Source organism: Lampetra planeri, chromosome 4 (assembly GCF_965212315.1).
Source record: "Lampetra planeri chromosome 4, kcLamPlan1.2.h2, whole genome shotgun sequence".
Classification (NCBI taxonomy): Eukaryota; Metazoa; Chordata; class Hyperoartia; order Petromyzontiformes; family Petromyzontidae; genus Lampetra; species Lampetra planeri.
This window is the reverse complement of record NC_136110.1, coordinates 8,251,393-8,276,644: the sequence shown is the minus strand read 5'-3', so window position 1 is coordinate 8,276,644 and position 25,252 is coordinate 8,251,393. Positions and strand designations below refer to the sequence as shown.

General features: G+C 44.4%; 1 protein-coding gene across 1 annotated transcript; it reads right to left on the bottom strand.

Annotated features, from left to right (window-relative positions):
• Positions 1–15,873: 15,873 nt before the first annotated feature.
• MARVELD1 (MARVEL domain containing 1) lies at positions 15,874–22,916 on the bottom strand. The gene has a single exon (XM_078593189.1). The coding sequence runs from the start codon at positions 21,541–21,543 to the stop codon at positions 20,926–20,928; it is 618 nt and encodes a 205-aa protein (XP_078449315.1). The 5' UTR covers positions 21,544–22,916; the 3' UTR covers positions 15,874–20,925.
• Positions 22,917–25,252: the final 2,336 nt, after the last annotated feature.

Genomic DNA, 25,252 nt, shown 5'->3' with positions numbered 1-25,252 from the left:
TCTATATTTGGAAACATTTACAGCCCCTATCTCAATCCACTGCTGGATGATGAAAGGATTTCTCGTGCCATGTCGGCTATTATGGCGGTTGTTTGACCATACTTTACCAATCTGGTCAGTGTGGGTGGGTTGATGAGGTGGGGTGGGCAGGTGGGGGGCATGGGTGATGACGTTACACGCCACTCATATTAGCAATGGCCAGGAATCGAACTTAGGTTGACAGTAAAACGCATAAGCCACTGTGCCACCACTCCACACCACACATACTTTGTAATAATGATAATAATTTTTGTTTAATTCAATCGGTTGCTATTCTTATGCATTACATCACTCGATTAATATCAAGGATCTTACTATGCGTATATGCATCGTTTCAAAGTATTAAGCATGACCAATACACGTGCAACATTTTCTGTGTGGAATAGACGTTATTTAATGGTATATATTGCGCGTAATACGTTAATGTAACCTTACCAGCTCGTGGAGGTCGCTATATTTTCTACAGTGTGAAACATTCATTTTTTTAAATCAAATCACCACACCGCATCGTTACCATTTCTCAAATCGTTTGGGGGGGGGGGGGGGTGGTGAATTGTTCAACCCATAACGCAAACTTCTTATAAACAGGCACCACGGAATTAAAATCAATAACTTACAGTCCTACGCATTTCACCTTTTAGTTCACGACAAGCCTCACACATGCATATGCCTCTTATAAAGTCATTTTCGAATTTATCTCAAAGCATATCAGAATTTTCCCATCACAAATTATTGTATGATTTAGCCCAATCATTTTGATGTGTGGACAACCAGTCTTTTTAATGCACACACAGCCGGCTCTGAGATTCACACCGTCTGAAGCTATTTTGCATGGCCACAGGTGGCAGCCAGGGTAGGAGCCACATGAGCACAGGAGTTGGCTTATTTTGCAAATGTTCAACAGAACCATTTGGGCAGTCTTTGAAAAAAATATATATCTCTCGTCGTTTTCATTTTTCATTTTCCTTGACCGTTAAAGATGGTTGTTAGAAATAAATACTTTAATCACAATCATAATATATTTGAGTTCGCAGGGGAAATATGCATAAAAAATAAGGCGGTTCGATACAAACTTTCCTCTGTAAATATTTGATTTTGTATTCAAATAAAGTCATGAATGACCCCCCTTGTAAAGCAGAAATTCATTCATCTACAGAGTGGATTTTGGTGGAGGGGGGGGGGACCTTGGAAAAAAGTTGAAGAAATAAGATGTGTGAATGAATGAAAATGAAAGATGCAATGTTTTGTCTGATTCAAGACACATTTTGAATTTGAATTAAAGACATGGGCAGAGCTGATTATTCATTCACTCTCTGCCACGTGTCGCTGTGTGGCTATTTAGCACGCTTCTAACTCGGAATAATAAGGCTGGAATAATTAACGGCGCTTCTGGTCAATCCACTACTGGAAAAGGGCCTTCTCACGTCGTGGCAGTCGCGAGAGTCGTTTGACCATACTTCACCACGCTGGTCAGTGAGCATTGGTTAAGGATGTCTTGTTTAAAACAAAACCTTAAAATTGGCACAGTCACTCATAATTATCGATGTCGATGCTGCCAATTGCTCTTTAAATCACACCGCTGAGGAAACAAAAAAATCTATTTTGACAATAATTTGATGCAGCATCATCATTATCATACTCAGCAGCAGCCATGATCCATCCACTGCTAGTTGAAGGCGTACTAAAGTCATCACCATGCAACAGTCCATCTAGCTCCTGCACACCGGTTGCTTTCATCGCCCCAACACGAGGGTGGACATCCTCCCGGCCGGGTTTCCTCTTTTGGCTGCCACTCCGTAGTTAATCTCGACCACGGGCCGTCAAGCGATTGCGTCCTGCCCACGCCCCCGTTTCTTAGCATTCAATATCGGCTTCTTGGTTCTTTCGGTAAAGTCACGTAGAAGGGAAATAATAAAACAACAAGAATAAAACAACAAAAATAATTATCACGACGTTTCAGACAGCGTCTGAATGATTCAGACGCTGTCTTTCCGACAGAATCATTCAGACGCTGTCTTTCCGACAGACCTGTTCTTCACCTGAGGACGGCTGCTTGCGTTGTGGCCGAAACGTCGTGAGAATTATTTTATTATGTTTTATTTTTGTTGTTTTATTATTTCCCTTCTACGTGACTTTGCCGAAAGAACCAAGAAGATGAATCCCTGCAGTCACGAAAGCTTTAAATCGAAATTCAATATCGGGTTATAAAATAAACAAAGTATAACCATTTGTGTATCCACTGCTGGATGAAGGCCTCCTCGTGCAGTGTAGGTTATTGGGGGGGAGGAAGCGGCGGTGTGTAATGGTCCGAGACTGGCTCAGATATTACTCATCACCAACTCAAGGTCTCTGGGCCCATATCCAAATGTACGAACCACTGTGCTACTGCTCCATGCCTTATAAGGCAACAGGGGGATTCCAACCACAGAACCATCGGATCCTGTTGACTCGTCGTTATTTGAACTTATTTCGTACCATACGTAGCTACATGGCCAACTGTGCTAATCGGAGGACTTATTAACCTGGATATTCATTTGCTTTTAATTATATCCTGTAAAATAGTTTCATTAGTTACAGATTGGCTTTTTTTTCCGAGAGAAGTGTCTCGTTACTTCCCATGGTCATCTGCTAGATTTATTTACTCAAAAGTGTGATCCGTGATGAATTGCTTCATTACTTTAAGCAGTCCAATAATCCCATCTTCAGAAGGGTGTCATCGCCCACGCTGGGAACGTGTTTCTGATATAATGCAAATTACGATGTGGTGGTGTGATGCTGTTGTGAAGGGAGTGGGTGGGCAGACAAAGGACATTTATGGCAAGATAAGTCAACTGAAGTGCGTACGTACTACCTTACTGACGTAGACCAGTTGCTGTAGTGATGTCACGAGCAGCCCTGTACAAACTGTTTATGACTTATGGTGGTTGATAACTAACCGTGTGAAGACAACAGCTGCCAATGTTCTATACTCAAAGTAATCATCGTTGTTGAGAAATAAATACTTACCGTACACAATAAATAAGCAGACTTTACGTCTCCTTCACATATTTGTTTCTCCACGTAAAGAAATAAAAGTATTTCTTCCACAACCCATCAGCCACACGGCCTTCTGGGAGTGCATAATTCCAGCAACATTATGGGAACCTCATTTGCCAGCAAAAATATGATAATTTGTTTTTTTACCCTTCTATCTGGCAACAAAACTGACACCTTTTTACAAGGAGTCATGTTTGCATAGACCGCAATACCTGCAGTCATAATACAAATAAAATACATAACTCTGATAATGTGCACTGTCCTTGAAGTTGATGGGTCCACACCCGAGACAGCTTTCCTTAGAGCCTAGTCTCACATGGGTTGGACCAGATGACGCCAAAAGGCGCACATTGTTTCATAACAAGCAAATTCTGGACCGGCTTCAACAACACAGTGTCTCATCAGCAGAGTCATGCTTCCTTTAATCAATGCTGGAGAACTGCTGACCTTACAGGCAATAACCCCCCCCCTCCCCTTACGATACTGAGTCCCAGTTCGACGCGAAATTATATCAAACATAACTCTAAATTAGCATTTGCATCATTGTGGAGAGTATACAATTACAACATATATAAGCAATGTCTCCAATGGCTGTTTTTGAGCTCCAGAATGACTGGCTGTTCTAATGGCACAACAGTTCATGGAAGGGAGACAGGCAGAGTTGGGGTTTGCTCATTGCGCTATGAACCCGACGGTCTAAGTTTGATTCGTTGTAATGGCTAACACTGCTTGTGAGTGGTATCAGAACTAGGCCTGAGACAAAGATTACCCTTATAACCTTGACAGACTGTTGGGGAAAGTGCTGTTAGCAAGCACCTATTAAGGTCTGCACGGTACACGACAGGGTGGGAGGCCAGTACCACGCCCGACTGCCTTTGTCTCCCCGGTGGCGATGTTTACACACTGCACTAGTTACTCATTGAGGCTGAGTCGACCTGGGGGATACACATGACGGGCTGAGATATTCGTCACTGGTGTTGGCCTTGAGCACTCAGCTGGCCGGATTCGTAGCGCAGCGTGGTTACCGCTGCACTATCGCTCCCCCTTCGTCACCCACACTCTGACCAGCGTAGTGAAGTATGGGATGCCTTTATGCAGCAGTGGACTGCCAAAGGGGGCTTCAGAAATAAATACATGAAATACAATTTATCAATGAAACAATACCTCGGCACATTTTCTTCTCAAGCCAATTGCACAGTTAACACTCTAACCGTGCATGAAATATCATGCACACGTTTAGAGCAAGTGGAGAGTGGATAATTTCAATTCAACACAAAAAGCCATAACTCAGGAAATCTGAACTGCTGTGTGATAATTATAATATACTTACACGAAAAAGTAGCATTCACCAGCAACATTATAACAGGTGTCCCAGATGCTTTGCATGTCAAGATGACATCACCATGATTTGTGCACATTCTGCATACGGCCTTGCGATTGCCACCAACTCACAAGAGCCTAAAGAGTACGGAATTTGTGGTATTTCCATTTGGTATATTAATTGCAAATGAAGAGAAGATTGTAAAATGGGGCATCTCTGATTAAAGCTTTTAGACCATTGGCTCATCGTCAAACAATGGCCGACTCTTGATTGCATCACAGGCTCTTATCTTGTTAACTCTACTAATTGAGTTGTGCCCTATACAAACTTGAACCAAGAAGGCTTTTGTGAGAGTAGGTGGATTTATTGAATGAAAAACAGTAATAATGAAATCCATTGCGCCTATCCATGGGGAAATTATACCATAAAAATTAATATGAAACGTGTTCCAATCAAGTTCGCATGGTTTTATTCATATTTATGTATTATGTGGGGGGTTGACACGTTTTTGTTCCAAGACACCCATTCATATTCCGCAGCAGTGAAACTCAAAATATTGACGAGCTCATTGGCAAGCATTCAACTAAAACGTCCTGCCCATTGGCCTATTTATTTATTCACCCAAAACAGAGTACTGTACGTAAATACACACAGCGCGTATTAGTAATGAATATATTGCTAAAACAGCTCACGCTTAACAAATGTGCAGTGTACACTATATTTAGCAAACAAACAGGGCCCCGGTACCTTAGTGGGTACAGTATTGACATTTTTTAAAGGCATCCAATGTGCCTGGCAGGCAAAGATACACACACACACATTCTGTACCACGTGAATGCCCTCCTATTGATGATGCAGAGCTGCCTGCCATGAACGGATCTCTTGAGCACAGGTCACTCACGTAGGACATTCAAAATGTTGTTTTACAACAGCTGTATTGAGTTTGGATTACCCTCGGCAAAAGATTTCGAAAATTTATATGGAATATATATTAGGTTTTTGTATGCCGTTTACTGTTTTTTTCTTCTCAATGTAATGGTACGGTAATGTATTCGCTCTCTTTACCGGTATCATTCGATACCAGCTGCGTGTTTTGCGTTGTTCACGTATAATTGCACAGTGTACTTGCGTTATTGCGTGGCTGTTAATTTGTTATTTAAGCAGCTTGTGTGTTTGTGCCAGAGGTGGGACAAAGTCATTGTTATGCAAGTCCAAGTCGAGTCGCAAGTCATCAAATTCATGACTCGAGTCTGACTCGAGTCCAAGTCACATGACTCGAGTCCACATCTCATAGGTGGGACAAAGTCACTGTTATGCAAGTCCAAGTCGAGTCGCAAGTCATCAAATTCATGACTCGAGTCTGACTCGAGTCCAAGTCACATGACTCGAGTCCACACCTCTGGTTTGTGCTGTCGTTGGCAGGGCCATTCTGTCCAAGAAAACTCAATTCATAGCGTTCTCTCACCTGCTTAAATAAATAAATGAAGCGCGGTATTGAGATACAGAGCAGTGTACAATTACACAGACTCTACTACGCCTCACTGAGGGCAAGACACCCTCCACACTAATCATTGCAGCACTGAATGTCCTCGCAACAAAGGTGTAAATAATTATAATTTACGCAAATGTTGTCAATCCACTGCTGGATGAAGGCCTCCTCACGTCTTGGGGGCCGTCCATAAATGACGTCACGCGATTTTGGACGTCACAAAGCTCTGCCCCCCCCCCCCAAAACCATATTTCCATTTTGAAAATAAAACATGCTTCAAATCGCTTTAAACTATTGTCATTGTAGTGCGTATTTAATGTGGCGCTGCGCTTTGATGTTGTAAGAGAAAACATTAATTAAAATCTATTTAATGAAGTAGAACGTGTTGTCTATATTTATTTAAAGTTGCGCATTTTGATGTGACGTCACATTTCTCACCCCCCCCCCCCCCTCGTCACACATCGTCACAAATGTCTGACCCCCCCCCCCCCCCAGGTGCGTGACGTCATTTATGGACGGCCCCTTGGGGCTTGTTTAACCATACTTCACCACGCTGATCAGTTGGGTTAGGGAGGCCCAGGACACGATCAGAGACATCAAGCACTACCGATGACGTGGTCCAGAATTTAACTGAGACCGTAGCATAGTGCACTCATCACTAAGCCACCGCTCCACCCCCAAGTGTTAATTATAGTAATGGGGTTTTTAAAGAGGATTATTTGATTACATTCAATGTAGTTATTATCAGGCAGCTGTACTGGTTGCAGACTTGTGTTGTGAACTGTGCCAAGTAAATAACGCGATCTAACCCAAAAACCTGTATTATGAATAATATTGGTCGCGAAAGCCTACGTGTTAAACTGTGCCAAGTTGTAAGCTTCAGAATTAAATCACACGTAACATAACATCCACAAGAGTACCATTTTTTTTGAAATGTGAAGTTATCTGCCACATTTTAAAAATAATGTTCGGTATTGGCATGTTAATAGTTGAATTAAAAAAAACATTCTGTTTTATAAACATCACAATGAAAGAGTTAATCAAGTTTAACACTGAAAGTTGGACAGATCCCTTATTATACAACTCATAAACATGGGCAAACAGTGCCTCTCCTTGCTGATCTTGTAGTTGAATATTCATTAACAGAACGTTTTGCATTCTTGGTTCGAGGCCACATTAATGGGCGCCATTAGCGGCAATATGGTCATTCATTGGTAGATCTCGTTTCTGAGAGGTGGCAGCCAAAAATTATCGGCGAGGAAAATGTAATTGCTGCACCCCCCGTCACCTCCAGCTCTTACTCATCCTCATCCCTAAAAATATCCCCACCAGTAACTATGTAGGGAAGAAATTAAGGTCCAGATTTAGCAGCATTCGCGTAAACATAATTAGTGCGTAAACACAACGTGAATAGATGTTGGTGACTTCCTAGAAAATAATTGGGTCAATTTTTAGGGCTCGTTGAAAACAACGGATTGTTTTTGTGTATATCCAAAGCTTCCGGCTAATTATCTGTAACGTTCCTATTAAGCTCATACTCTGCATTTCTGGTAAGTATAAAGTGTGCGCACGGACGTGCACGACGTTCGAGAATTAGTGTTCCAGTAATTACACAAACGGAGCTGCGTTAGTGGGGAAAACACGCAGCGTGACCCGATGCCAAGGGACAATAGTCGGGGAAGCACTCCAGGCCACTGCAACAACAACAACAATAACAAATGATAAGACGACGGTACTTTCAAGCCCTTTGTTTAGTACACCGTTCAGCGAATGCTTCCCGACGATGCATCAAATGTGGGGGCTATTTGACGGCGGTCAATGTGGGTTGGTGAAGAGAGGCGGGGTAGTGGGGGGGGGCTCAGGATCATGGGGGAGCAGCCAAACATTGGAAGGTTGGGGGCACCCCCCCCCCCCGGTGGGTTTTGGCCACATTACAGATTGCACAGTTGTTGCCCATTATTTGTTCATGCTCCCATTGATTACAGTTGCCATGATACACATATTCTTAGGTTTTTTCGGTAAAGTCACGTAGGTAAAAAAATAAAATTAATAAAAATTAGAATTAATAAAGTTGTTGCCCATTATTTGTTCATGCTCCCATTGATTACAGTTGCCTTGATACACATATTATTACGGTTTTTTCGGTAAAGTCACGTAGCTAAAAAATTATAATTAATAAAGTAAAAAAAATGAAATAAAAATCACGACGTTTCGGAGGCAACACAAGCTTCCGTCTTCAGGTGGAACCGTCACAGCACGACTGCTGTATCAAGTGAGGGAAAGCACTCCACTCACTTGATACAGCTATCGTGCTGTGACGGTTCCACCTGAAGACGGAAGCTTGTGTTGCCTCCGAAACGTCGTGATTTTTATTTTATTTTTATTTTACTTTTATTCATTTAAATTTTTTACCTACGTGACTTTACCGAAAAAACCTAAGAATATGAATCCTTGCAGTCACGAAAGCTTCAAATCTAGAGCCATGATACACGTCGCATTGGCAAACCCTATTCAACGTTCGTTTTACTTGTGTTTGAGATAAGGGGACAAAAAAGACGTGTTCTTTTGTGAAACTACTGCAGCATAAGCTTATGAACATAACGAAATGTAATTCAATAAAATAAGAAAAAGACACATTTTTTGAGACTTTGCATTGCAAATATCCACTCATTATTTCCACTTATGACAGTCTTGGATAGTTTTTATTTATGCATTAAGTTACGTTCCTGTACCGTATACAAACATACTTTACAACTTGCGGATCCGCCGGTGATTCGCACTCTATCACTTATCCGTGACAAAAAAAAATACGGCTGCTCGCAAATAATAGGATCAATTTGCCACTCAACTCCTATCCGCAAAAAAAACGCGGACAAGAGGAGTGGGATGTTTCTGGGACGCTGCATTTCTATTGTGACGCCATGAAGGAGAGTGGTGCAGTGTGTGTGTGTGCACAGCCGTTGGCGCTTGAGTCAATGTGCGTGTTGACCGCGTGCGCTGGCTTGCGGTAATGTGTGGCCGACTGTGTGAATGCGCGTGTTGTCCACACTCTGCACTGTTGAATACTCTGTGTGTGCGTGTATTCTGTACGAATGATGGTGTGCGTTCTGACAAAAGGTGACCGGTTCGTGTCGCGGTTTGCCCACTGCGCAACAAACCCGGCGACCCGAGTTTGATGCCCGCTCACGGCCAACATCAGTGACGATGATCTGAACCGGTCCTGGGCCACCCGTAGGTTGACTCGGTCTCAAATGAGTACCTGGTGCGATGTGAAAACATTGGTACTGGGGGATAAAGGCAGCTGGGCGTGATGCTGGCCACCCGCCCCCTCGTGTACCATGCCGGCCTTCATAGGTGCTCGTTAACAGCTTTTGCCGCAACAGTCTGTTAAGGCTATCAGGGAGATATTTGTCCAGTTTTGTGCTGTGTGTACTGACCAGGGGTGAAAAATATTGTGGGTGTCTCTGAGCCATATCCAACAATGTTGAGGGTGTAAAGGACACCCAGGACACCCACATTGACTGCACCCCCGCTCAGGACCGGTCAAGGTCCCACTCACCATTGATGTTAGCCATGGCCGGGAATCTAACTTAGGTATCTGGGTTCATGGTGCTGTGCATTAATCACTGCACCACCGCTCCAAACCGGAACGCATGCATTCCGTCCACTGTAATACATGTAACCCAATTCTTCCTGGGAAAAAAAACCCCATGATTTTATTCTGAGTGTTCTTGCCTTGTTAAACAACAAAGGATCTGTCAGTGTACACGAAACCGCTGCGCACATATCCTTCATAAACGGAAAATGAAATACAAGGCAAAGTCGTGCGCTTGTGTCCATGCAACCCAAATTATATACCACATAGTAAACTACTGTAGTCTGCACTCCTTAGAAAAAATAACAAAACTACACAAACGCCCTTCAGAAGCTCTCTCGTCGTGGATAGCAGACCTCGACAGACGCTGTCTTTCCAACAGACATGTTCTTCACCTGAGGACGGCTGCTTGCGTTGTGGCCGAAACGTCGTGAGAATTGTATTTTATTATGTTTTATTTTTATTATTTTATTATTTCCCTTCTACGTGACTTTACCGAAAGAACCAAGAAGATTGCCACTGTAATGCATGCTCATCATCATCGGCCATGATCAATCCATTGCTGGATGGAGGCTTCCCCAAGTCGTCATCATCATCTATCACAGCATCGGGACCAATTGTTGGAATAAATATCATGGACTTGCTCACTAAACGTTTTAAATAGATATGAAGTGCCTCTGTCATGCAGTGGGGGGACTCGGACATCCGTAGATTCAATCAAAGTTTATATTTGCCGAATGAACCTTACGTGAACTATTCAGAAAAAGGGCTTTGAGGATGAATTCTATGACAAATATGGACAAAGTTTAAAATAGCAGCACTGGATGATGATGCAATTGGTAGGGTGCCGTGTGGCCGAGTGTACCGGAAGCGATTGCTGAGATTGCTGCAGGACGTGCCTTTGGTTCACATGACGCATTGCGTTACATGGGGCTACTAAATTCGGTCAACACATTTTATTTCTGGAAAACGTGTAAAAAATTACAATTTGCATAACTACCGTGTCAACATATGCCATGCACAAACCTATAAAAAAATATTAATGTATAAATGAGCAAGTGTGTATCAATCTTGAGTACTGTACTTTATTTGCTTACACGTTGTATACATTTAATGAACAAGTCCATATTCTATTCGAGCTGCGCTATCCGACTATTTAAGCAATCGATTATTCTCCCGATTATCAGTTAGATTTCTGTAAATATCTGATGACGTGCAAAAAGTTAATGAAAGCTCTCAACTGTGTACCCACGTGTGCCGCTGGACGGCAGGTTATGGACAAGGATTGTTTACGTCATCAGTATTATCAGTTGCATCCCGCCAGGCGTGGTTTGTAGGGGGGTTTCCTGCCTTCAGTAATTGACCACAAAAGTGATTATTTATTTGTACATTTTGGTTTATTGATCGACGTAATTGACCCATTGTCCCAGCTGCACTGTGTTTTCAGCTGTTCTCATTTGCCCTTGGCTTATGTTTTAAAATGATTTGAACCTGTCTATGAAAGATTGGGTGAATTATATTGGTGCCAACACTCAAGCAAACATGCCACCGTTGGACCAACGTCACATGTTTACAGGGATATGTCCAGCCTTGGCTTAGCTAATAAAAACAAACATATGTACATATTTATAGAATTTGGATATACTCTTATCGCTAGCACTGTGCTTAAAGAAAACAGATGACATTGGTATAGGTCCTCATTGGTTCGTGTCAATTATCTACGCTCACGCCATGCCATGAATCGCGTGTCGATGAACTGAAGTTTGATTCTAGATTTGAAGTTTTCGTGACTGCAAGGATCCATACTCTTTGGTTCTTTCGGTAAAGTCACGTAGGTGAAAATAAAAATAACTAAATTAAATCACGACGTTTCGGGCGCAACACAAGCGTCCGTCATCAGGTGAGGACAACCACAGCAAATAACAATCGCTGAACAACTGAAATTTGATTTGCAATGTAAAGGGTTAAATGTATGTATTGGGTTCGCCGAGCCCTACGGTACAAATTGTCATTGATTATTTAATCGATTCGCCAAGGGGTGACTCGTCACATCCCCGTTGATAATTAAAAGGACCAAACATGCTTCATGTTAAAGACATAAATATGGGGAAACTACATTTGACTATTTGCAAATGTCGGGTTCCAAATGAAGTGTTCAATTCGGCATATGTTCCAAATGCCGGGAACGAATTGCAGAGATGGATTGATGACTTCTGCTCAAGCACAGAAGCGAGATGGATTGTGTAATCACAGGATCGTAGAGGGATAACGGAGGCCTTCACCTAGCAGTGGATTGACCATGGCATTGTTTGACCATACTTCACCACGCTGGTCAATGCGGGTTAGTTAATTGGCTGGCGGGTGCGTGAAAACCTCGGGGCCGACCCAAGGGACACGCTGGCGGGACGATGTCGCTCGGCTGGCCTGGGAACGCCTGGGAATTCCCCAGCAAAAGTGTAGTAGTGTATAGTGTGGTAGTGTATAATGTAGTGTATAGTGTAGTAGTGTCTAGTAGTAGTCTATAGCGGTGTATAGTGATGTATAGTGATGAGTCTGTCGCCAGGGAAAGGGGGGTCTGGACCGCCACTACTCAACACCCTCGTCACCAGGACAAGCGGATTGAGAAACGGACGAACGAACCGTGGCTGAGAATCGAACTTGGACGTGGACGCACGGGCAATGAACAGCGCAGTGCGCTAACCACTGCGCCACCGCTCCGTCCACCACAAGTGTTGTTCCTACTGTGTCGGAATGTGTCAGCTCACGCCCGCGCTCAACCTCGGGGGACAAGTGTTGGAAACGTTTCGTATCCGTGACGATTTCACGTTTGATCTTCTTCGACGATTTCACGATTTGTGTTGTTGTGGTTCTAAAGACCCCCACCAGCTAATACTGACATCAAAACCCCCCCACCCTACACAATCACAGGGAGAAACCTATCGCTCACTCAACAGAGTCATTTAGCAACCAACTCAATATAATCATCAGCAACGGACGGCAGACGACTGTGGTTATCATACCTGTCACCCCCTTATCAGTGCCCTACTTATTACAGACCAATTCAGACCTTATTGGTCACCCCCGTGACCTTATAAATAGCAAAGTTCATCCTACAAAGTCCCATCACAAGGTGAAAAAACACAAACAAGCAGGCACCAAATGTTTAACTCGATTTCTCTGTACAAGAATACGGGTAAATCGTATGGGTCGATAGGTATGGGTCACCCAGAACAGACCGGTAACGACGTATAACGAAACAGCAACGCCCGATCCACAAATACGAAGGGGACATCTCCAGCGAAACCACTCCACGTGCTCCTGTCGCGGTTATCTCTGCTTGACCACCTGGATGTCGTGACATTGTAGCCGTCGCTCTGCACGTTAACACATCATCAGCCCGTATACGAAAGGAAGATGCGAATGAATATAAGATCGAGATATAGCCACGGGGGGCAGGGGGGCGGGTTGTTTGGTCATACTTCACCAATTCTAGGTCACCGCGGGTTAAGGAGTGAAGTGGGGTAAAGTTACAGGTCCACGTGTCGCATCGCTACTGATGTTAGCCGTGGGTCAGAGGGCAACAAAAGAACCGGAACCCCGACTTGACGATTATGCACGGATGACCAAAACGTTGTAACGCTGTACTGCTGTGTTAACAAAGACAAAGACCTCCACCCCCCCCGTGTAGCCTTAACAGACTTTTGGGGCAAGTGCTGTTAGCGAGTAACGCCTATGAAAGCCGGCACGCCCGGCCGCCTTTGTCTCCCCAGTGGCGATGTACTCATTTGAGGCTGAGTCGACCTAGAGGGAATGCCCATGACCGGTTCAGATAATCCTCGCCGGTGGGAGCGGTGAGTACAGCGGTTAGCGCGCTGTGCTTACGAACCCTGTGACCCGGGTTCGATTACCACTCACTGTGTTAAAACACACACACACACATCCGAATTGGCACGTTACAACTGAAGCACATGACCACTTCGACGCCAAATGAATGTTGAAAAATGCTGTTCTTGTTTCTTACCAAAATTGAGGAGGGGGTCCAAGACTGCTGCAGCGTTTTTTGGCCCTAAATAGGCAATCCTTTCCTTCTTTTCCCCGAGCAGCTGCTGTCTTTGCTGGCTTTGTCACACACACACTCTCTCTGGAGCAATGTAAGGGCGAAATGGCCCTTGCTGCTAGCCACTGAGTAATCATTCTCACCCATCCCCCAGTCAACCACTCTCTTCACTGCCCAACGCTACTGGAATTTGCTGTTGATTTTTTTTGCTCAGTTTGTATGTAGGAGAGTTCCAGTCACAACACATATTTGCTTAAGTCCCTTGAACCTTAGCTCACAACTAGGCGTGTGCGTTGTGTGTGTGTCTTTTCACTCCAGTGCTGTGCCCCCCCCCCCACCACTGGATGCTACTTTCATCATTTCATTGCTACAGTGCCTGTGTAAATGTTTTCCTTTCTTCGGGGTGGTCGGGATGTCTCGTGACCCCCCCCCCCCCCACATTTAATTCTCTAAAACGTATTTATTTATTTAAAAGTAAGGTTTATTTAAAACATAAATTAATGTGCAAAATTGAAAACAAATGTTAGGGGTCAATTTATTTTGGGGGTCACGAGACATCTGGACCACCCTGTAGACTCACTGAAGTTACTTACAGTGGCCTGTAGGTGACGAGACATGTACAGCGTGGTCCAGATGTCTCGTGACCCCCAAATTAATTGACCCCTAACATGTTTTCCTTTTTGCACATTAATTTATGTTAATGTCATCTACAGGCCACTGTAAGTAACTTCAGTGAGTCTACAGGATGGTCCATACCCCAATAAAATAAAGAGTGAGAAGTGAGACAATTAATTTCACAGCCTCCACTTGTCCCCCACCCAATGCATGAATGATTCATGTTTACCACTGTCTCCTCTGTAATGTACGAAGCTTATCGCTTTCACAATATTCACTCACGTGCTGAGAAGAAAGCGTGTAATATAAATGCTTCGCCCTGTATTTGGACGAGATAAGCAATACTTGCGACGTGTGCACGCAATGTACAACAACATCACTCGTGTCCACCGCACATTTCGTCACTTGTGTCCACTTGGCTCTCTGTCTTTGTGCCAGAATGCTCAGGCAGTGCCACATTTGTCTGGCACCAATCTCGAATGTCGCCCTCAAGCCATTCTCTGTGAGGTCTTCTTCCTTCCATTGGACAAAGCACTAGATTCCTGTTTCACAATGAAGTATTTGTTTTGTTGTTCAACTATGGAGGAAACGTCACGTGTGCCCCTACAAATGTGGAGTTATTTTTAAAAATGTGTTAACCAGCTACTACTGTTGTTTTCAAATCGACATTCCGTGATGTGATTATTGCTGGAGATATTGGTTATCAGCTTATCTTGATCAACGTTACATTTAATCATTCAAACGGTTTACAAGTGTCAAACTAAATAGATTCAAATGCTTCGTTTTGACCACTAAGACAAGTGTGTGTTTTTGGTTATCTGACAACTACAATTGATGTTAAAATGCAACTTAAGAATCCGTATAGCATATGAGTGACTGCAAAAGTTAAAAAGTGTCAAGTACTCGACATATTTTCACATACAGTAGGCACCAGAGGTGGGACAAAGTCATTGTTATGCAAGTCCAAGTCGAGTCGCAAGTCATCAAATTCATGACTCGAGTCTGACTCGAGTCCAAGTCACATGACTCGAGTCCACATCTCATAGGTGGGACAAAGTCATTGTTATGCAAGTCCAAGTCGAGTCGCAAGTCATCAAATTCATGACTCGAGTCTGACTCGAGTCCAAGTCACATGACTCGAGTCCACATCTCATAGGTGGGACAAAGTCATTGTTATGCAAGTCCAAGTCGAGTCGCAAGTCATCAAATTCATGACTCGAGTCTGACTCGAGTCCAAGTCACATGACTCGAGTCCACATCTCATAGGTGGGACAAAGTCATTGTTATGCAAGTCCAAGTCGAGTCGCAAGTCATCAAATTCATGACTCGAGTCTGACTCGAGTCCAAGTCACATGACTCGAGTCCACATCTCATAGGTGGGACAAAGTCATTGTTATGCAAGTCCAAGTCGAGTCGCAAGTCATCAAATTCATGACTCGAGTCTGACTCGAGTCCAAGTCACATGACTCGAGTCCACACCTCTGGTAGGCAGACGTTGGTTAATTGCAATGGTTGCGTTTGCTTCACAGCACCTGGAGAATGTGATTTATTAAAATTCTAAGTAGGCTTTAGGCTGACTTTGCCTACATACACTCACAGAATCAACACAGCTAGTCAAACACGGCCTCACCTCCATTGAACATACCGCGGTCTTGAAAAATGTGTGTGTATGTTCAGTGTTTTCTCACCAAAGTGCACTTTAGAGGCAACACAAAAGGCCGTTGTGTAGTAATGATTTATTTTGTATTAACACTAAAATGACAGCTGTTTCAACGGTAAGAGATTACATAGCCCTTGTACAAAACTGCATTGGTTTAGCAAACGTTGGGAATGATGATACAGTCCGTAGCCTATACGGAAATTGTGTTCTACAATTATTTTTTTAACGGCGAATGTAAACATAACAAAGAAACATGTACCTTTAACGGACATTACAAAAAAATGGCATGTTATTTCAAATGTAAAATTTCAACGAATACTTTTTTTTTTTTAAAACCCAACAAATGTTTCAACTTGGCAGTTATATATTTTTTTATGTAAACAAATATCTCCTCCCATGATTTACTTGCGGAGATTGTACACCGTGTATTTGTTCATTACTGCACCACACTGAACGATTAAGTGTTTTATTTTCAGTCGTGCAAATAACTTACGACTGTGACCGAATCTCCCAGAATGCACCCCAACCTCGTCAGTTTTCAAAAGCTAAGCAAAGGTTTGGCCTGGATAGTGCTTGGATGTAGTGACACGGTCATGCATGACAGGTTCTATAGGCCGCGGGGTTATGTGCTGACAAGCCAAGGTGTAGTGCGTAAATATACATTGTTATACTGTACTCATGTATGCTCCCTGCATTCACCAACCGATACTGTAGTGATCAGTGTGGTGACGTACGGTCAAAACAGCCCCCATAGCCTGTATGGCATGGGAAGCCCCTCATCCAGCAGTGGATTGACATGAGGGGAGTACATGTGTCAATACAATGTTCGTGCAGGTGATGCGGGAATGTAATTTGGTACAGCGTATGTGGCCCTAATGTCAGGAGACAGTGTCAATGTATTCATTTTAACAAATCATATCGGATTTTTTATTTTGATTTTAAGCTTTTGTGACTGCAGGGATTCATATTCTTGGTTCTTTTCGGTAAAGTCAAGTAGAAGGGAAATAATAAAATTATACAAATAGAAAAACAATAAAAATTATCACGACGTTTCGATTGCAACACAAGCAATCATCATCAGGTGTGAAATCCACAGCAAGAAAAACATTTTCAAACTGACTTCCATTAATTTTCTGGCTGTGGATTTCACACCTGATGATAAATGCTTGTGTTGCAGTCGAAACGTCGTGATAATTTTTATTGTTTCTTTATTTTTATTATTTTATTATTTTCGTTCTACGTGACTTTACCGAAAGAACCAAGAATATAAATCTTATCGGCTTATTTTTTTAAACGAATGTTCAAACTGACTTCCGTTAACATTACTGCGTGAATGAATTATCATTTGAAATGTATTTCGGACTTTAAAAAAAAGATTATCTTCGAACATTGATCAATTATTTTTTGTTTCAATTAATTCTGGGGTTTTTGGGTAAATTTTGTAAGCGACGGATTTGAAGTGACCCCACAGGCAGAAGAAAAATAGATGATGATGTTGATAATAATAGACAAAATACAATAACTGAAAGAAGAAACAATTGCAATGTTTGATTGCCAGTGTTAAAATAAATGAAATAACCCTGTGTCCTGCCTTTTGGGCCACCCTATAGATTTAATGTTTTTAAGGGAGTGTTGTTGACAAGTGTGTTGCGTGTCTTTGTTAATTGTGCTTGTGCACCTCTTCCAACGGAATATCCACCGCCACGTTCTTTGTTAGACGGTGGCGAGATGTTAACTACCTCGCCCGGTATGCAGGAGGTCGTGGGTTCGATCCCGACCCTGACGCCTATATATTTGGAGTTTGCATGTTCTCCCTGTGGTCGCGTGGATTTTTTTTATCCGGGCCCTCCGGTTTTTCCCTTCACGTTTATAAACACGCGTTTAGAGGATTTGGCTGCTCTAAGTGTCCACATGATAAGCCACTTCTTTTAGGTATCATTTGTGATAGTCAAGTCGCTTCTGAGAAAGAGCTATTCAGCTCATTGGGCCTTACCTGGTGAAATTTTTTTTCATTGCATTGGTTTGGCTAAAAACCATGGAGCCACATATCCTCAATGTTACGAGTCTCAGCTTGTGTTCTTTGCCCACGGATACATTTGGTACATTTTGTTCCCGCGTAATTTTACATGCACACACCGCTAACACATTTATAAAACCTCATGTTAATATTTAAAAAAAGCTATGCTGGTAGAAAACGTAATAAATATACAAAACAGTACTGTTCATTCTGAGGCTGCTTAGGAATTGGTCACTTTTGGTCAGTTTCAGATAAGGCTGGAATTCCGATGAGGGAGATAAATGAAAAAAAAAATTAACAAATATAAAAACATGTACTTGGTTCATTATTAATTGAATATGCTCATGAGCACATTCCTAAAATGTGTACACCACTAGGGGTTCGGTGGTTAGTGCAATGTGCTATGAACCCAGCAACCACAGTTTATTTCCCTGCCACGGTTAACATCAGTGGCGAGCGATATCCAAGTTACTCCTGTCCTCCTCTAACACTTCACCGACCAGCGTGGTGAAGAAGTATAGTCAACAATCCCTATGATTGACAAAGTGTGGGCAAGCCGTCATCCAGCAGTGGATTAACAATGGCTATTTATATATATACCACTAACATTCATGTTGTTGGGAGGCAGCGCAATATCATAAGCCAGTTATTGATGGTAGTGCTTTAGAAGGCATCAATGTAATAATTATCAATGTAATCAATGTAATAAAAAAACTGTAAATGTATCCAACACTTTGACTAGAGTTGGCTTATGCACATGGAATAATGATGCATAACTCAAATGTAAATTATGCTGTACCATCGTTATACGTATAAACAGTGCATTGCATTTGACAAGAGTTCACAGCAGTATACTCAGTAAACATACCGATTGGAATGGTACATTCACTCCTCATGGAAGGCTCCTGTATTCTGCGATACCGTGTTCATTTCACAAGCTATGACGACGCAAGCGTGGCTATTTGAATACTTTACACTACATGAGCAACCTTAGCATGCTATATTTCTCACTACGAAATGATATAAATACGTTCAACAAAACAGCTTATTTTTATACGTAGCCTTTCTCGACCAATGATTAATAAAACATTTTTATGGTTAGATCGTGAATGTATAATACCATTTTTTCACTATAAGCCTCCACTACCCGACATAGCCAATCAAATAAAGTTGTCTCGTGAGCAAATGTCAGAAATCACTATCTGATCTGCAGATTCGTAGTATTCTGTCTGCACATCGCGTACAGGACTTGTGGTTCAGATTACTGCATAACTTTCGGTTTGGCCAGACAACTGCCAAATAGGTGTGGGGTCAAAGCATGCCAGTTTATGGATAACATTTGTAACAAAGTTTGTTACACGTAAAAAGGTAGTCTTTAACCAAAATGCAGAGGCAATCACTGTCATTACGTGAGTCGTTTGGAAATACCCTAACCTGACCGTGGTCTATTCTGATTTGGTTCACTTGGTGTGTTGCTAAGTGAATTGCTAGAATTTTATTGTGGTATTTTATTTGGCATCATTGTTAATGTAACAGTTATTTACTGCTCCAGTCAGAACAAAATATTCTGCCAGTTGCCTATATTGTTTTCAGACTATTATAGTTATTTATAAATACTGAGGGTCAAATCTCAGACTTCCAGACACATCTGGTAGGCCAAACATTAATCCACACCCAAATGTTGTTATTGAAAAAGGCCCTTGAGATAACAGAAGTGACTGAGCATGCTGAAATCAGAAATGGTTGAAAGAAACTTCCCTCTTGCACCCGATTAGTGCAGCTAAGATGCTTGTAGTGATAGGTGTCATTACGGGCTATTTGGAAGTGGTAGGCCTCATATGGCTGTAATCCTCATATGGCTCTTTTACAAGTTCCACGTATGGTTGAAATAGTCATTGCCACTACGTCTGTGGTCACTCACTTTCCTTTCTTGCTATGAGACTGTTGATGAGGGTGCCATCTTTCCCTTCTCTAGGACATGGAATTCTTAATCTCTTGTGACTTCCTATAGCCCAATATGTAATACATGATTAAAAGGCAGTCGCCACCAAATCTGTAGTCACTCCCTGCTCTTATGAACCAATACCAATATATACCAATACCCGCCACCACGGCACCTGTGCCAGGTCAGGTGCACTTTGAGGCCACGTGAAGTGTCGAAGGCTCGCTGACAGGTCACGAGTCAGACCCAGGTGACATGGGCTGACTGAGACGATTGGCAGATGCACCAACTGTGCCCCCTACTTTGCCAACTTGCTTAATTTTATCCGCCCGGCGCTCCGCTCGTTGTTGTGAGCGTCACTCCTCTGCCCTCCGTTGTTGCTGGAGGGTGACTGTCTCCAACTGACCAGTAGCGTCCTTCACGAGCCTCCTGCATAGAGGCCGATCTTGACACCGCTGGTACCAGTCTTCGGCAAGTCCACTCAGCTCCACATCCTCCCGTACCGCATCAGTACATCTCTTCTCCAGCCCGTGTCATGCCCGTTTATCCTACTCTATCCGGAAAAAACAGAACCTGCTTGGGCATCCTGTGGTTAGGCATCCATGCTACATGACCCCGCCATGGACATCACATAGGTGGTATATATGTACATTTCTGGAAAAGCCACATATGGCTCCACCTAAACAAATACATCAAGTTGCCAGAAAGAGGCAGTTGACATTTTGAATAAAGGATTGAGCAGTTAAACAAATAATACTGATACAGGCACTATGAACTTTGAAATGTAACATCAGAGGCCGCCAATCAAGACCCATTCCATGCCAGCCAGCCAATCAGTTTGTAACAGTACAGGGTAGCTGGCATCAGCAGGAGGGATTGACGCGGCGAGAGATGAACCGACAAAGGGATTGTGGGAAGACGAAAGAGAGTCCAGAGGAACGTAGAGGATTGTGGGACGGACAGAGTTTGCATGATGGACAGAGGAATGTCGGGAAGAACAAAAGAAACACAGAGACGGTTGGGCGGACGTGGGCAGGGTGAGAAAACCAAACAAGGGTCAACAACGATAGTGGGACGAACACTAGGACGGTGGGCATAAACAGAGAATAGGGTGTGGCAGACTGAAAGACGACATCAAACATCTGCCACGTGATTCAAGCGAGGGCAGCCGGCCGCTCGCTGCCCTGCCGCTCCTCCTGCCGCAGCCGCCGCCACTTGAGTCCGTGCAGGAGCGCCGAGGTGGCGTAGAGGAGCGCGCAGACACCGCAGAGGACCGAGGCTGCCACGTACGCGCGATGCGGGCAGCTGGATCGGTAGCCCGTGACGTCACAAAAGGAGTGCGCGCGCGCCGCGTGCGCAGCGACGGCGCACGCGGCGACGCAGAGCAGAGCGCACCCGCAGTCCCCGCACGCGTTGCACGCCAGCCAACCGAGCCGGTGGCCACCTCCACCTCCTCGGTCCTGTCGCTTGCGCGCTAATCCCAGCCCCAGCAGGGCTGTCGCGTAGGCGGCGAGCGTGAGCAGCCACGAGGTGACGGCGGCGAACACGACGAAATGCAGCGCGCCGCGGTAGCGCGTGCACGCCACGCAGAGCCACGCCGCGGTGCTGGCCACGAGCTGAGCGGCGCGCAGCGCGCCCGGGACGCTTCGGGCGTAGGCTCGGTCCACGGAGAGGCGGCTCGCCTTGCTGGTGCTGCTGGTAGTGGCCGCTTGCTGCTGTTGTTGCTGTTGTTGTTGTTGGCCGCTCGTGGGGCCGCTCGGTGACTGAGCCATTGCCGGCGATGCGTCGTTGTCGGCTGTTGTTGTTGTGTGGATGGTCGATTTCAGATTGAGTGGATGGTTGTTGTTGGTGGCGGTGGTTAGTCTTCTCGTACAGTACTTGTGGTGGTGGATAGTGGTTGTTATTTAGTGCACAGCACTCGTGCTGGTAGATATATGGTGGTGGTTGTTAGTTGTTTCACAGTACTTGTGCTGGTAGATTTGTGGTGGTGGTGGTGATGGTTTTGTTGGTTCCCACCTTTGTCCGTTGCGCTGCGGGTTGCAGCCGGGCGCGGCTCGCTGGAATGTCTCTCTGCGCGTCCCTCCCCGCTACTCTCCTTCACGCACTGCCGCAGTCCCCGAAGCGTCTTGGGTTTGCTTTATTCGGCCACTACCACGCGTGGAACCAGCCAAGTATACTGTGGACTGACCGATACCACGACTCCTGTCGCGTCGATCATGTGGACGAACGGATTGCCCAGGTTCCGTGTTGCAGAATCACGGCGCTTGGCTGTCTCCGAGGGTTTCCGTGAGGCTGCGGTTTTTTTTTGTTGTTGGTGCGTGTGCAGGCTTCGGGTTCCGTTTCCTGGCTGCTGCTGCTGTTGCTGCCACGCCGTATTTTTATTATTTATATTCTCGCTATTAATGTAAGGGGTGGGGGGGGGGTTCTGTTTCATCACGTGAAATTAAAATTATACATTTCGGTGCTCCTTTTAGGAGGGATTTAAGCAGCGTTTTTGCCGAGTCAATTGCGATGAGGCTCAGAATTTTGAAAGCTGAAACCGGTTCGGACTTTGCCAGCGTGAATACATGCGGCTGGAAAATATTGGCGACAGAAAGTTCGTAGGCTGATGAGCCAAAGTTATGTCTGGTAGTGTGGTTAGTTAAACATTTGACCTATTTCAGTTCCCATAACACATCACGGCATATGACCAAATCTCCCGAAATGCGCCACATCTCGTCAAATGTTAACTACCTCGCCTGGTATGCAGGAGGTTGTGGGTTCGACCCCGACCCTGATGCCTCTATATTTGGAGTTTGTTTCCCTCCACAACATTTAGAATCGTGCATTTAGGGTATTTGGCTGCTCTACATTTACACGTGATAAGTCACTTTAGTTGAGCTACCAATTGTGGTCGCTTCTGATAAAGAGCTTTATGGGTCAGTGAGCCTTACCTGGGAAAAAAATGTAAGTTCGTACTCGGAATGTTAATCATGCTGGAGCCCGGATAGTGCATGGATGGGCAATTATCTCGCATAAGCAGGTGTTATAGACTATGGGTCTATGTTGTGGGTAGTGCAGCGTTTAACGCGCTGCGCTACGAACCCAGCAACACGGGTTCGATTCCTGTTCACGGCTAACACCAGTGACGATTATTTGAACCGGTCCTAGGTCTCCCCTAGGTCGACTCAGCCTCAAATGAGTACCTGGTGCGGTGTGTAAACATCGCCACTGGGAAGACAAAGGCGGTCGGTTGTGGTGCTGGCCACCCATTCCCTCGTGTACCGTTCCGGGCCTTCATAAGTGCTCGCTAACAGCACTTGCCCCTACAGTCTGTTAAGGCTATAGCATGTTGCATAGTTGGGTCTCGCCTCGACTATTGCAACTCTTCTTCTTGGTTCTTTCGGTAAAGTCACGTAGAAGGGAAGTAATAACATAATACAAATAAAACATAATAAAATAATTCACACGACGTTTCGGCCACAACGCAAGCAGCCGTCCTCAGGTGAAGACCAGGTCTGTCGGGGAGACAGCGTGTGGCCGAAACGTCGTGTGAATTATTTTATTATGTTTTACTTTTATTATTTTATTACTTCCCTTCTACGTGACTTTACGGAAAGAACCAAGAAGATGAATCCCTGCAGTCACGAAAGCTTTAATTCGAAATTTATTGCAACTCTGTCTTAGTCCGGTCCTCCTCTGGCAACCTCAAAAAACTTGAAAGACTTCAAAACAACCTAGTACGCGTCATCATTGGCCACACTCATCCTCGGCTCGACTCACTTGCATCTCTCCGCACCCTCCACTGGCTCCCCATTGCCAGCAGGGTCACACACAAGATCACCGTGCCTTTACATCTGACAGATGCCTGCGCAGTGCGGCTCACGACCTCCTCTCGATACCAAGATCCAGGAAGGTCACGGCTATGCGCCACTTCTCGGTGGCTGCCCCCACAGTCTGGAACGTCATCCCCTCTGCACATTCGCAGCATCACCTCCATCATCTCCTTCAAGAGACACTTAAAAACTCACCTCTACAACCTGACTTTCGAGTGACTCAGCTTGGCTCCGCACCTCTGAGTTGCGGCCGTTCCGTCCGCAAACTTGCGCGCGTTACAAATTGCATTATTAAAATCTAATCATAACATTGATTGTTAAGAAAAGTGTTCTTGAGCAGGCCACGTCGCAAGAAGGGATACTATTTATATATTATGACTCGTACTTTTATATTAATTAGGCCACATCGCTAGATGGGATGAAGGTCGAGGCTGAAAATGGAGCGACAGCCAGTGGAGAGAAAACACCCAAAGGGACCTCCACCGTGGAGATGGAACGACTAAATCATATCGTGCGCAGGTGCTCTCGATCTTTACATGACAAGACCGTGAGAGATGGCGATGGCTTGGGGGAGGCCTTCATCCAGCAGTGGAAATCCAGTGACTAACGCAGTAATGAGTGCGATGATGGAAAACAAATAGCCAAGATGTGACACATTACGTTTTAGAATGAAAGTGATCGCTTACGCGAAACTGACTTCTTGTAACAGAATGTTAAAGCCTGCTGGAGAAATTGTTTCCAGTTTCACAAGCCTCCCTGAGTCATAGGCGCTCTGCTCTAAACATGGATATGCAGGAAACGTGGTTGAAAGCAATCAGCTGATTTAGGTCCACACTGCAACCGCTACCGACCTGGCTGCTGGGTTAAAGGCAGAACGCCAAATGTTGCATCACACTTCCCGGATTGCAAATTAACGTTATTAGCTCTCCAATGTGGTTTCCTGTTATGCCGTGTGTTGTTCGGAATAACGTCCGACGTTTTGCTCCACGTGCTGGGATGGGAGCTTCTTCAGTTCCTGAAGTTAGTGGGTTCTCAGCATATAGAGCAAAACGTCGGACATTGTGCCGAACATCACGCGGTACAACCCGAAAACACATTGGAGAGCTCCACTGCACAACCATGTAAAGTGTAAACCAACCCCCGCAGTATTATAACGTTCCTGTTACAAAAAATAGATGAATAACAATGTATTGAAATTTGTCAATCTACTGCTGTATGAAGGCCTTGCCACACCGTATCAGTCGTGAGGTTTGACTATACTTCACCATGCTGGTCAGCAGAGGTGTGGACTCGAGTCATGTGACTTGGACTCGAGTCAGACTCGAGTCATTAATTTGATGACTTGCGACTCGACTTGGACTTGCATAACAATGACTTTGTCCCACCTATGAGATGTGGACTCGAGTCATGTGACTTGGACTCGAGTCAGACTCGAGTCATGAATTTGATGACTTGCGACTCGACTTGGACTTGCATAACAATGACTTTGTCCCACCTCTGCTGGTCAGTGCTGGTTGGTAAATGGGTGGTTCAGATATGACTCGCTGCTGATGCTAACCGTGGCTAGGAATTGAACCCATGCCGTGTCCTGTGTGACGCCACGTTTTGCTGTATGTGCTCTGACGTCACACCAGCTTGCTCTGTGCTCGACACACTTTTACGTCAC

Excerpts from the sequence above, each read along its gene's own strand:
- MARVELD1 (XM_078593189.1), bottom strand. The coding sequence starts at position 21,543 with ATGGCTCAGTCACCGAGCGGCCCCACGAGCGGCCAACAACAACAACAG.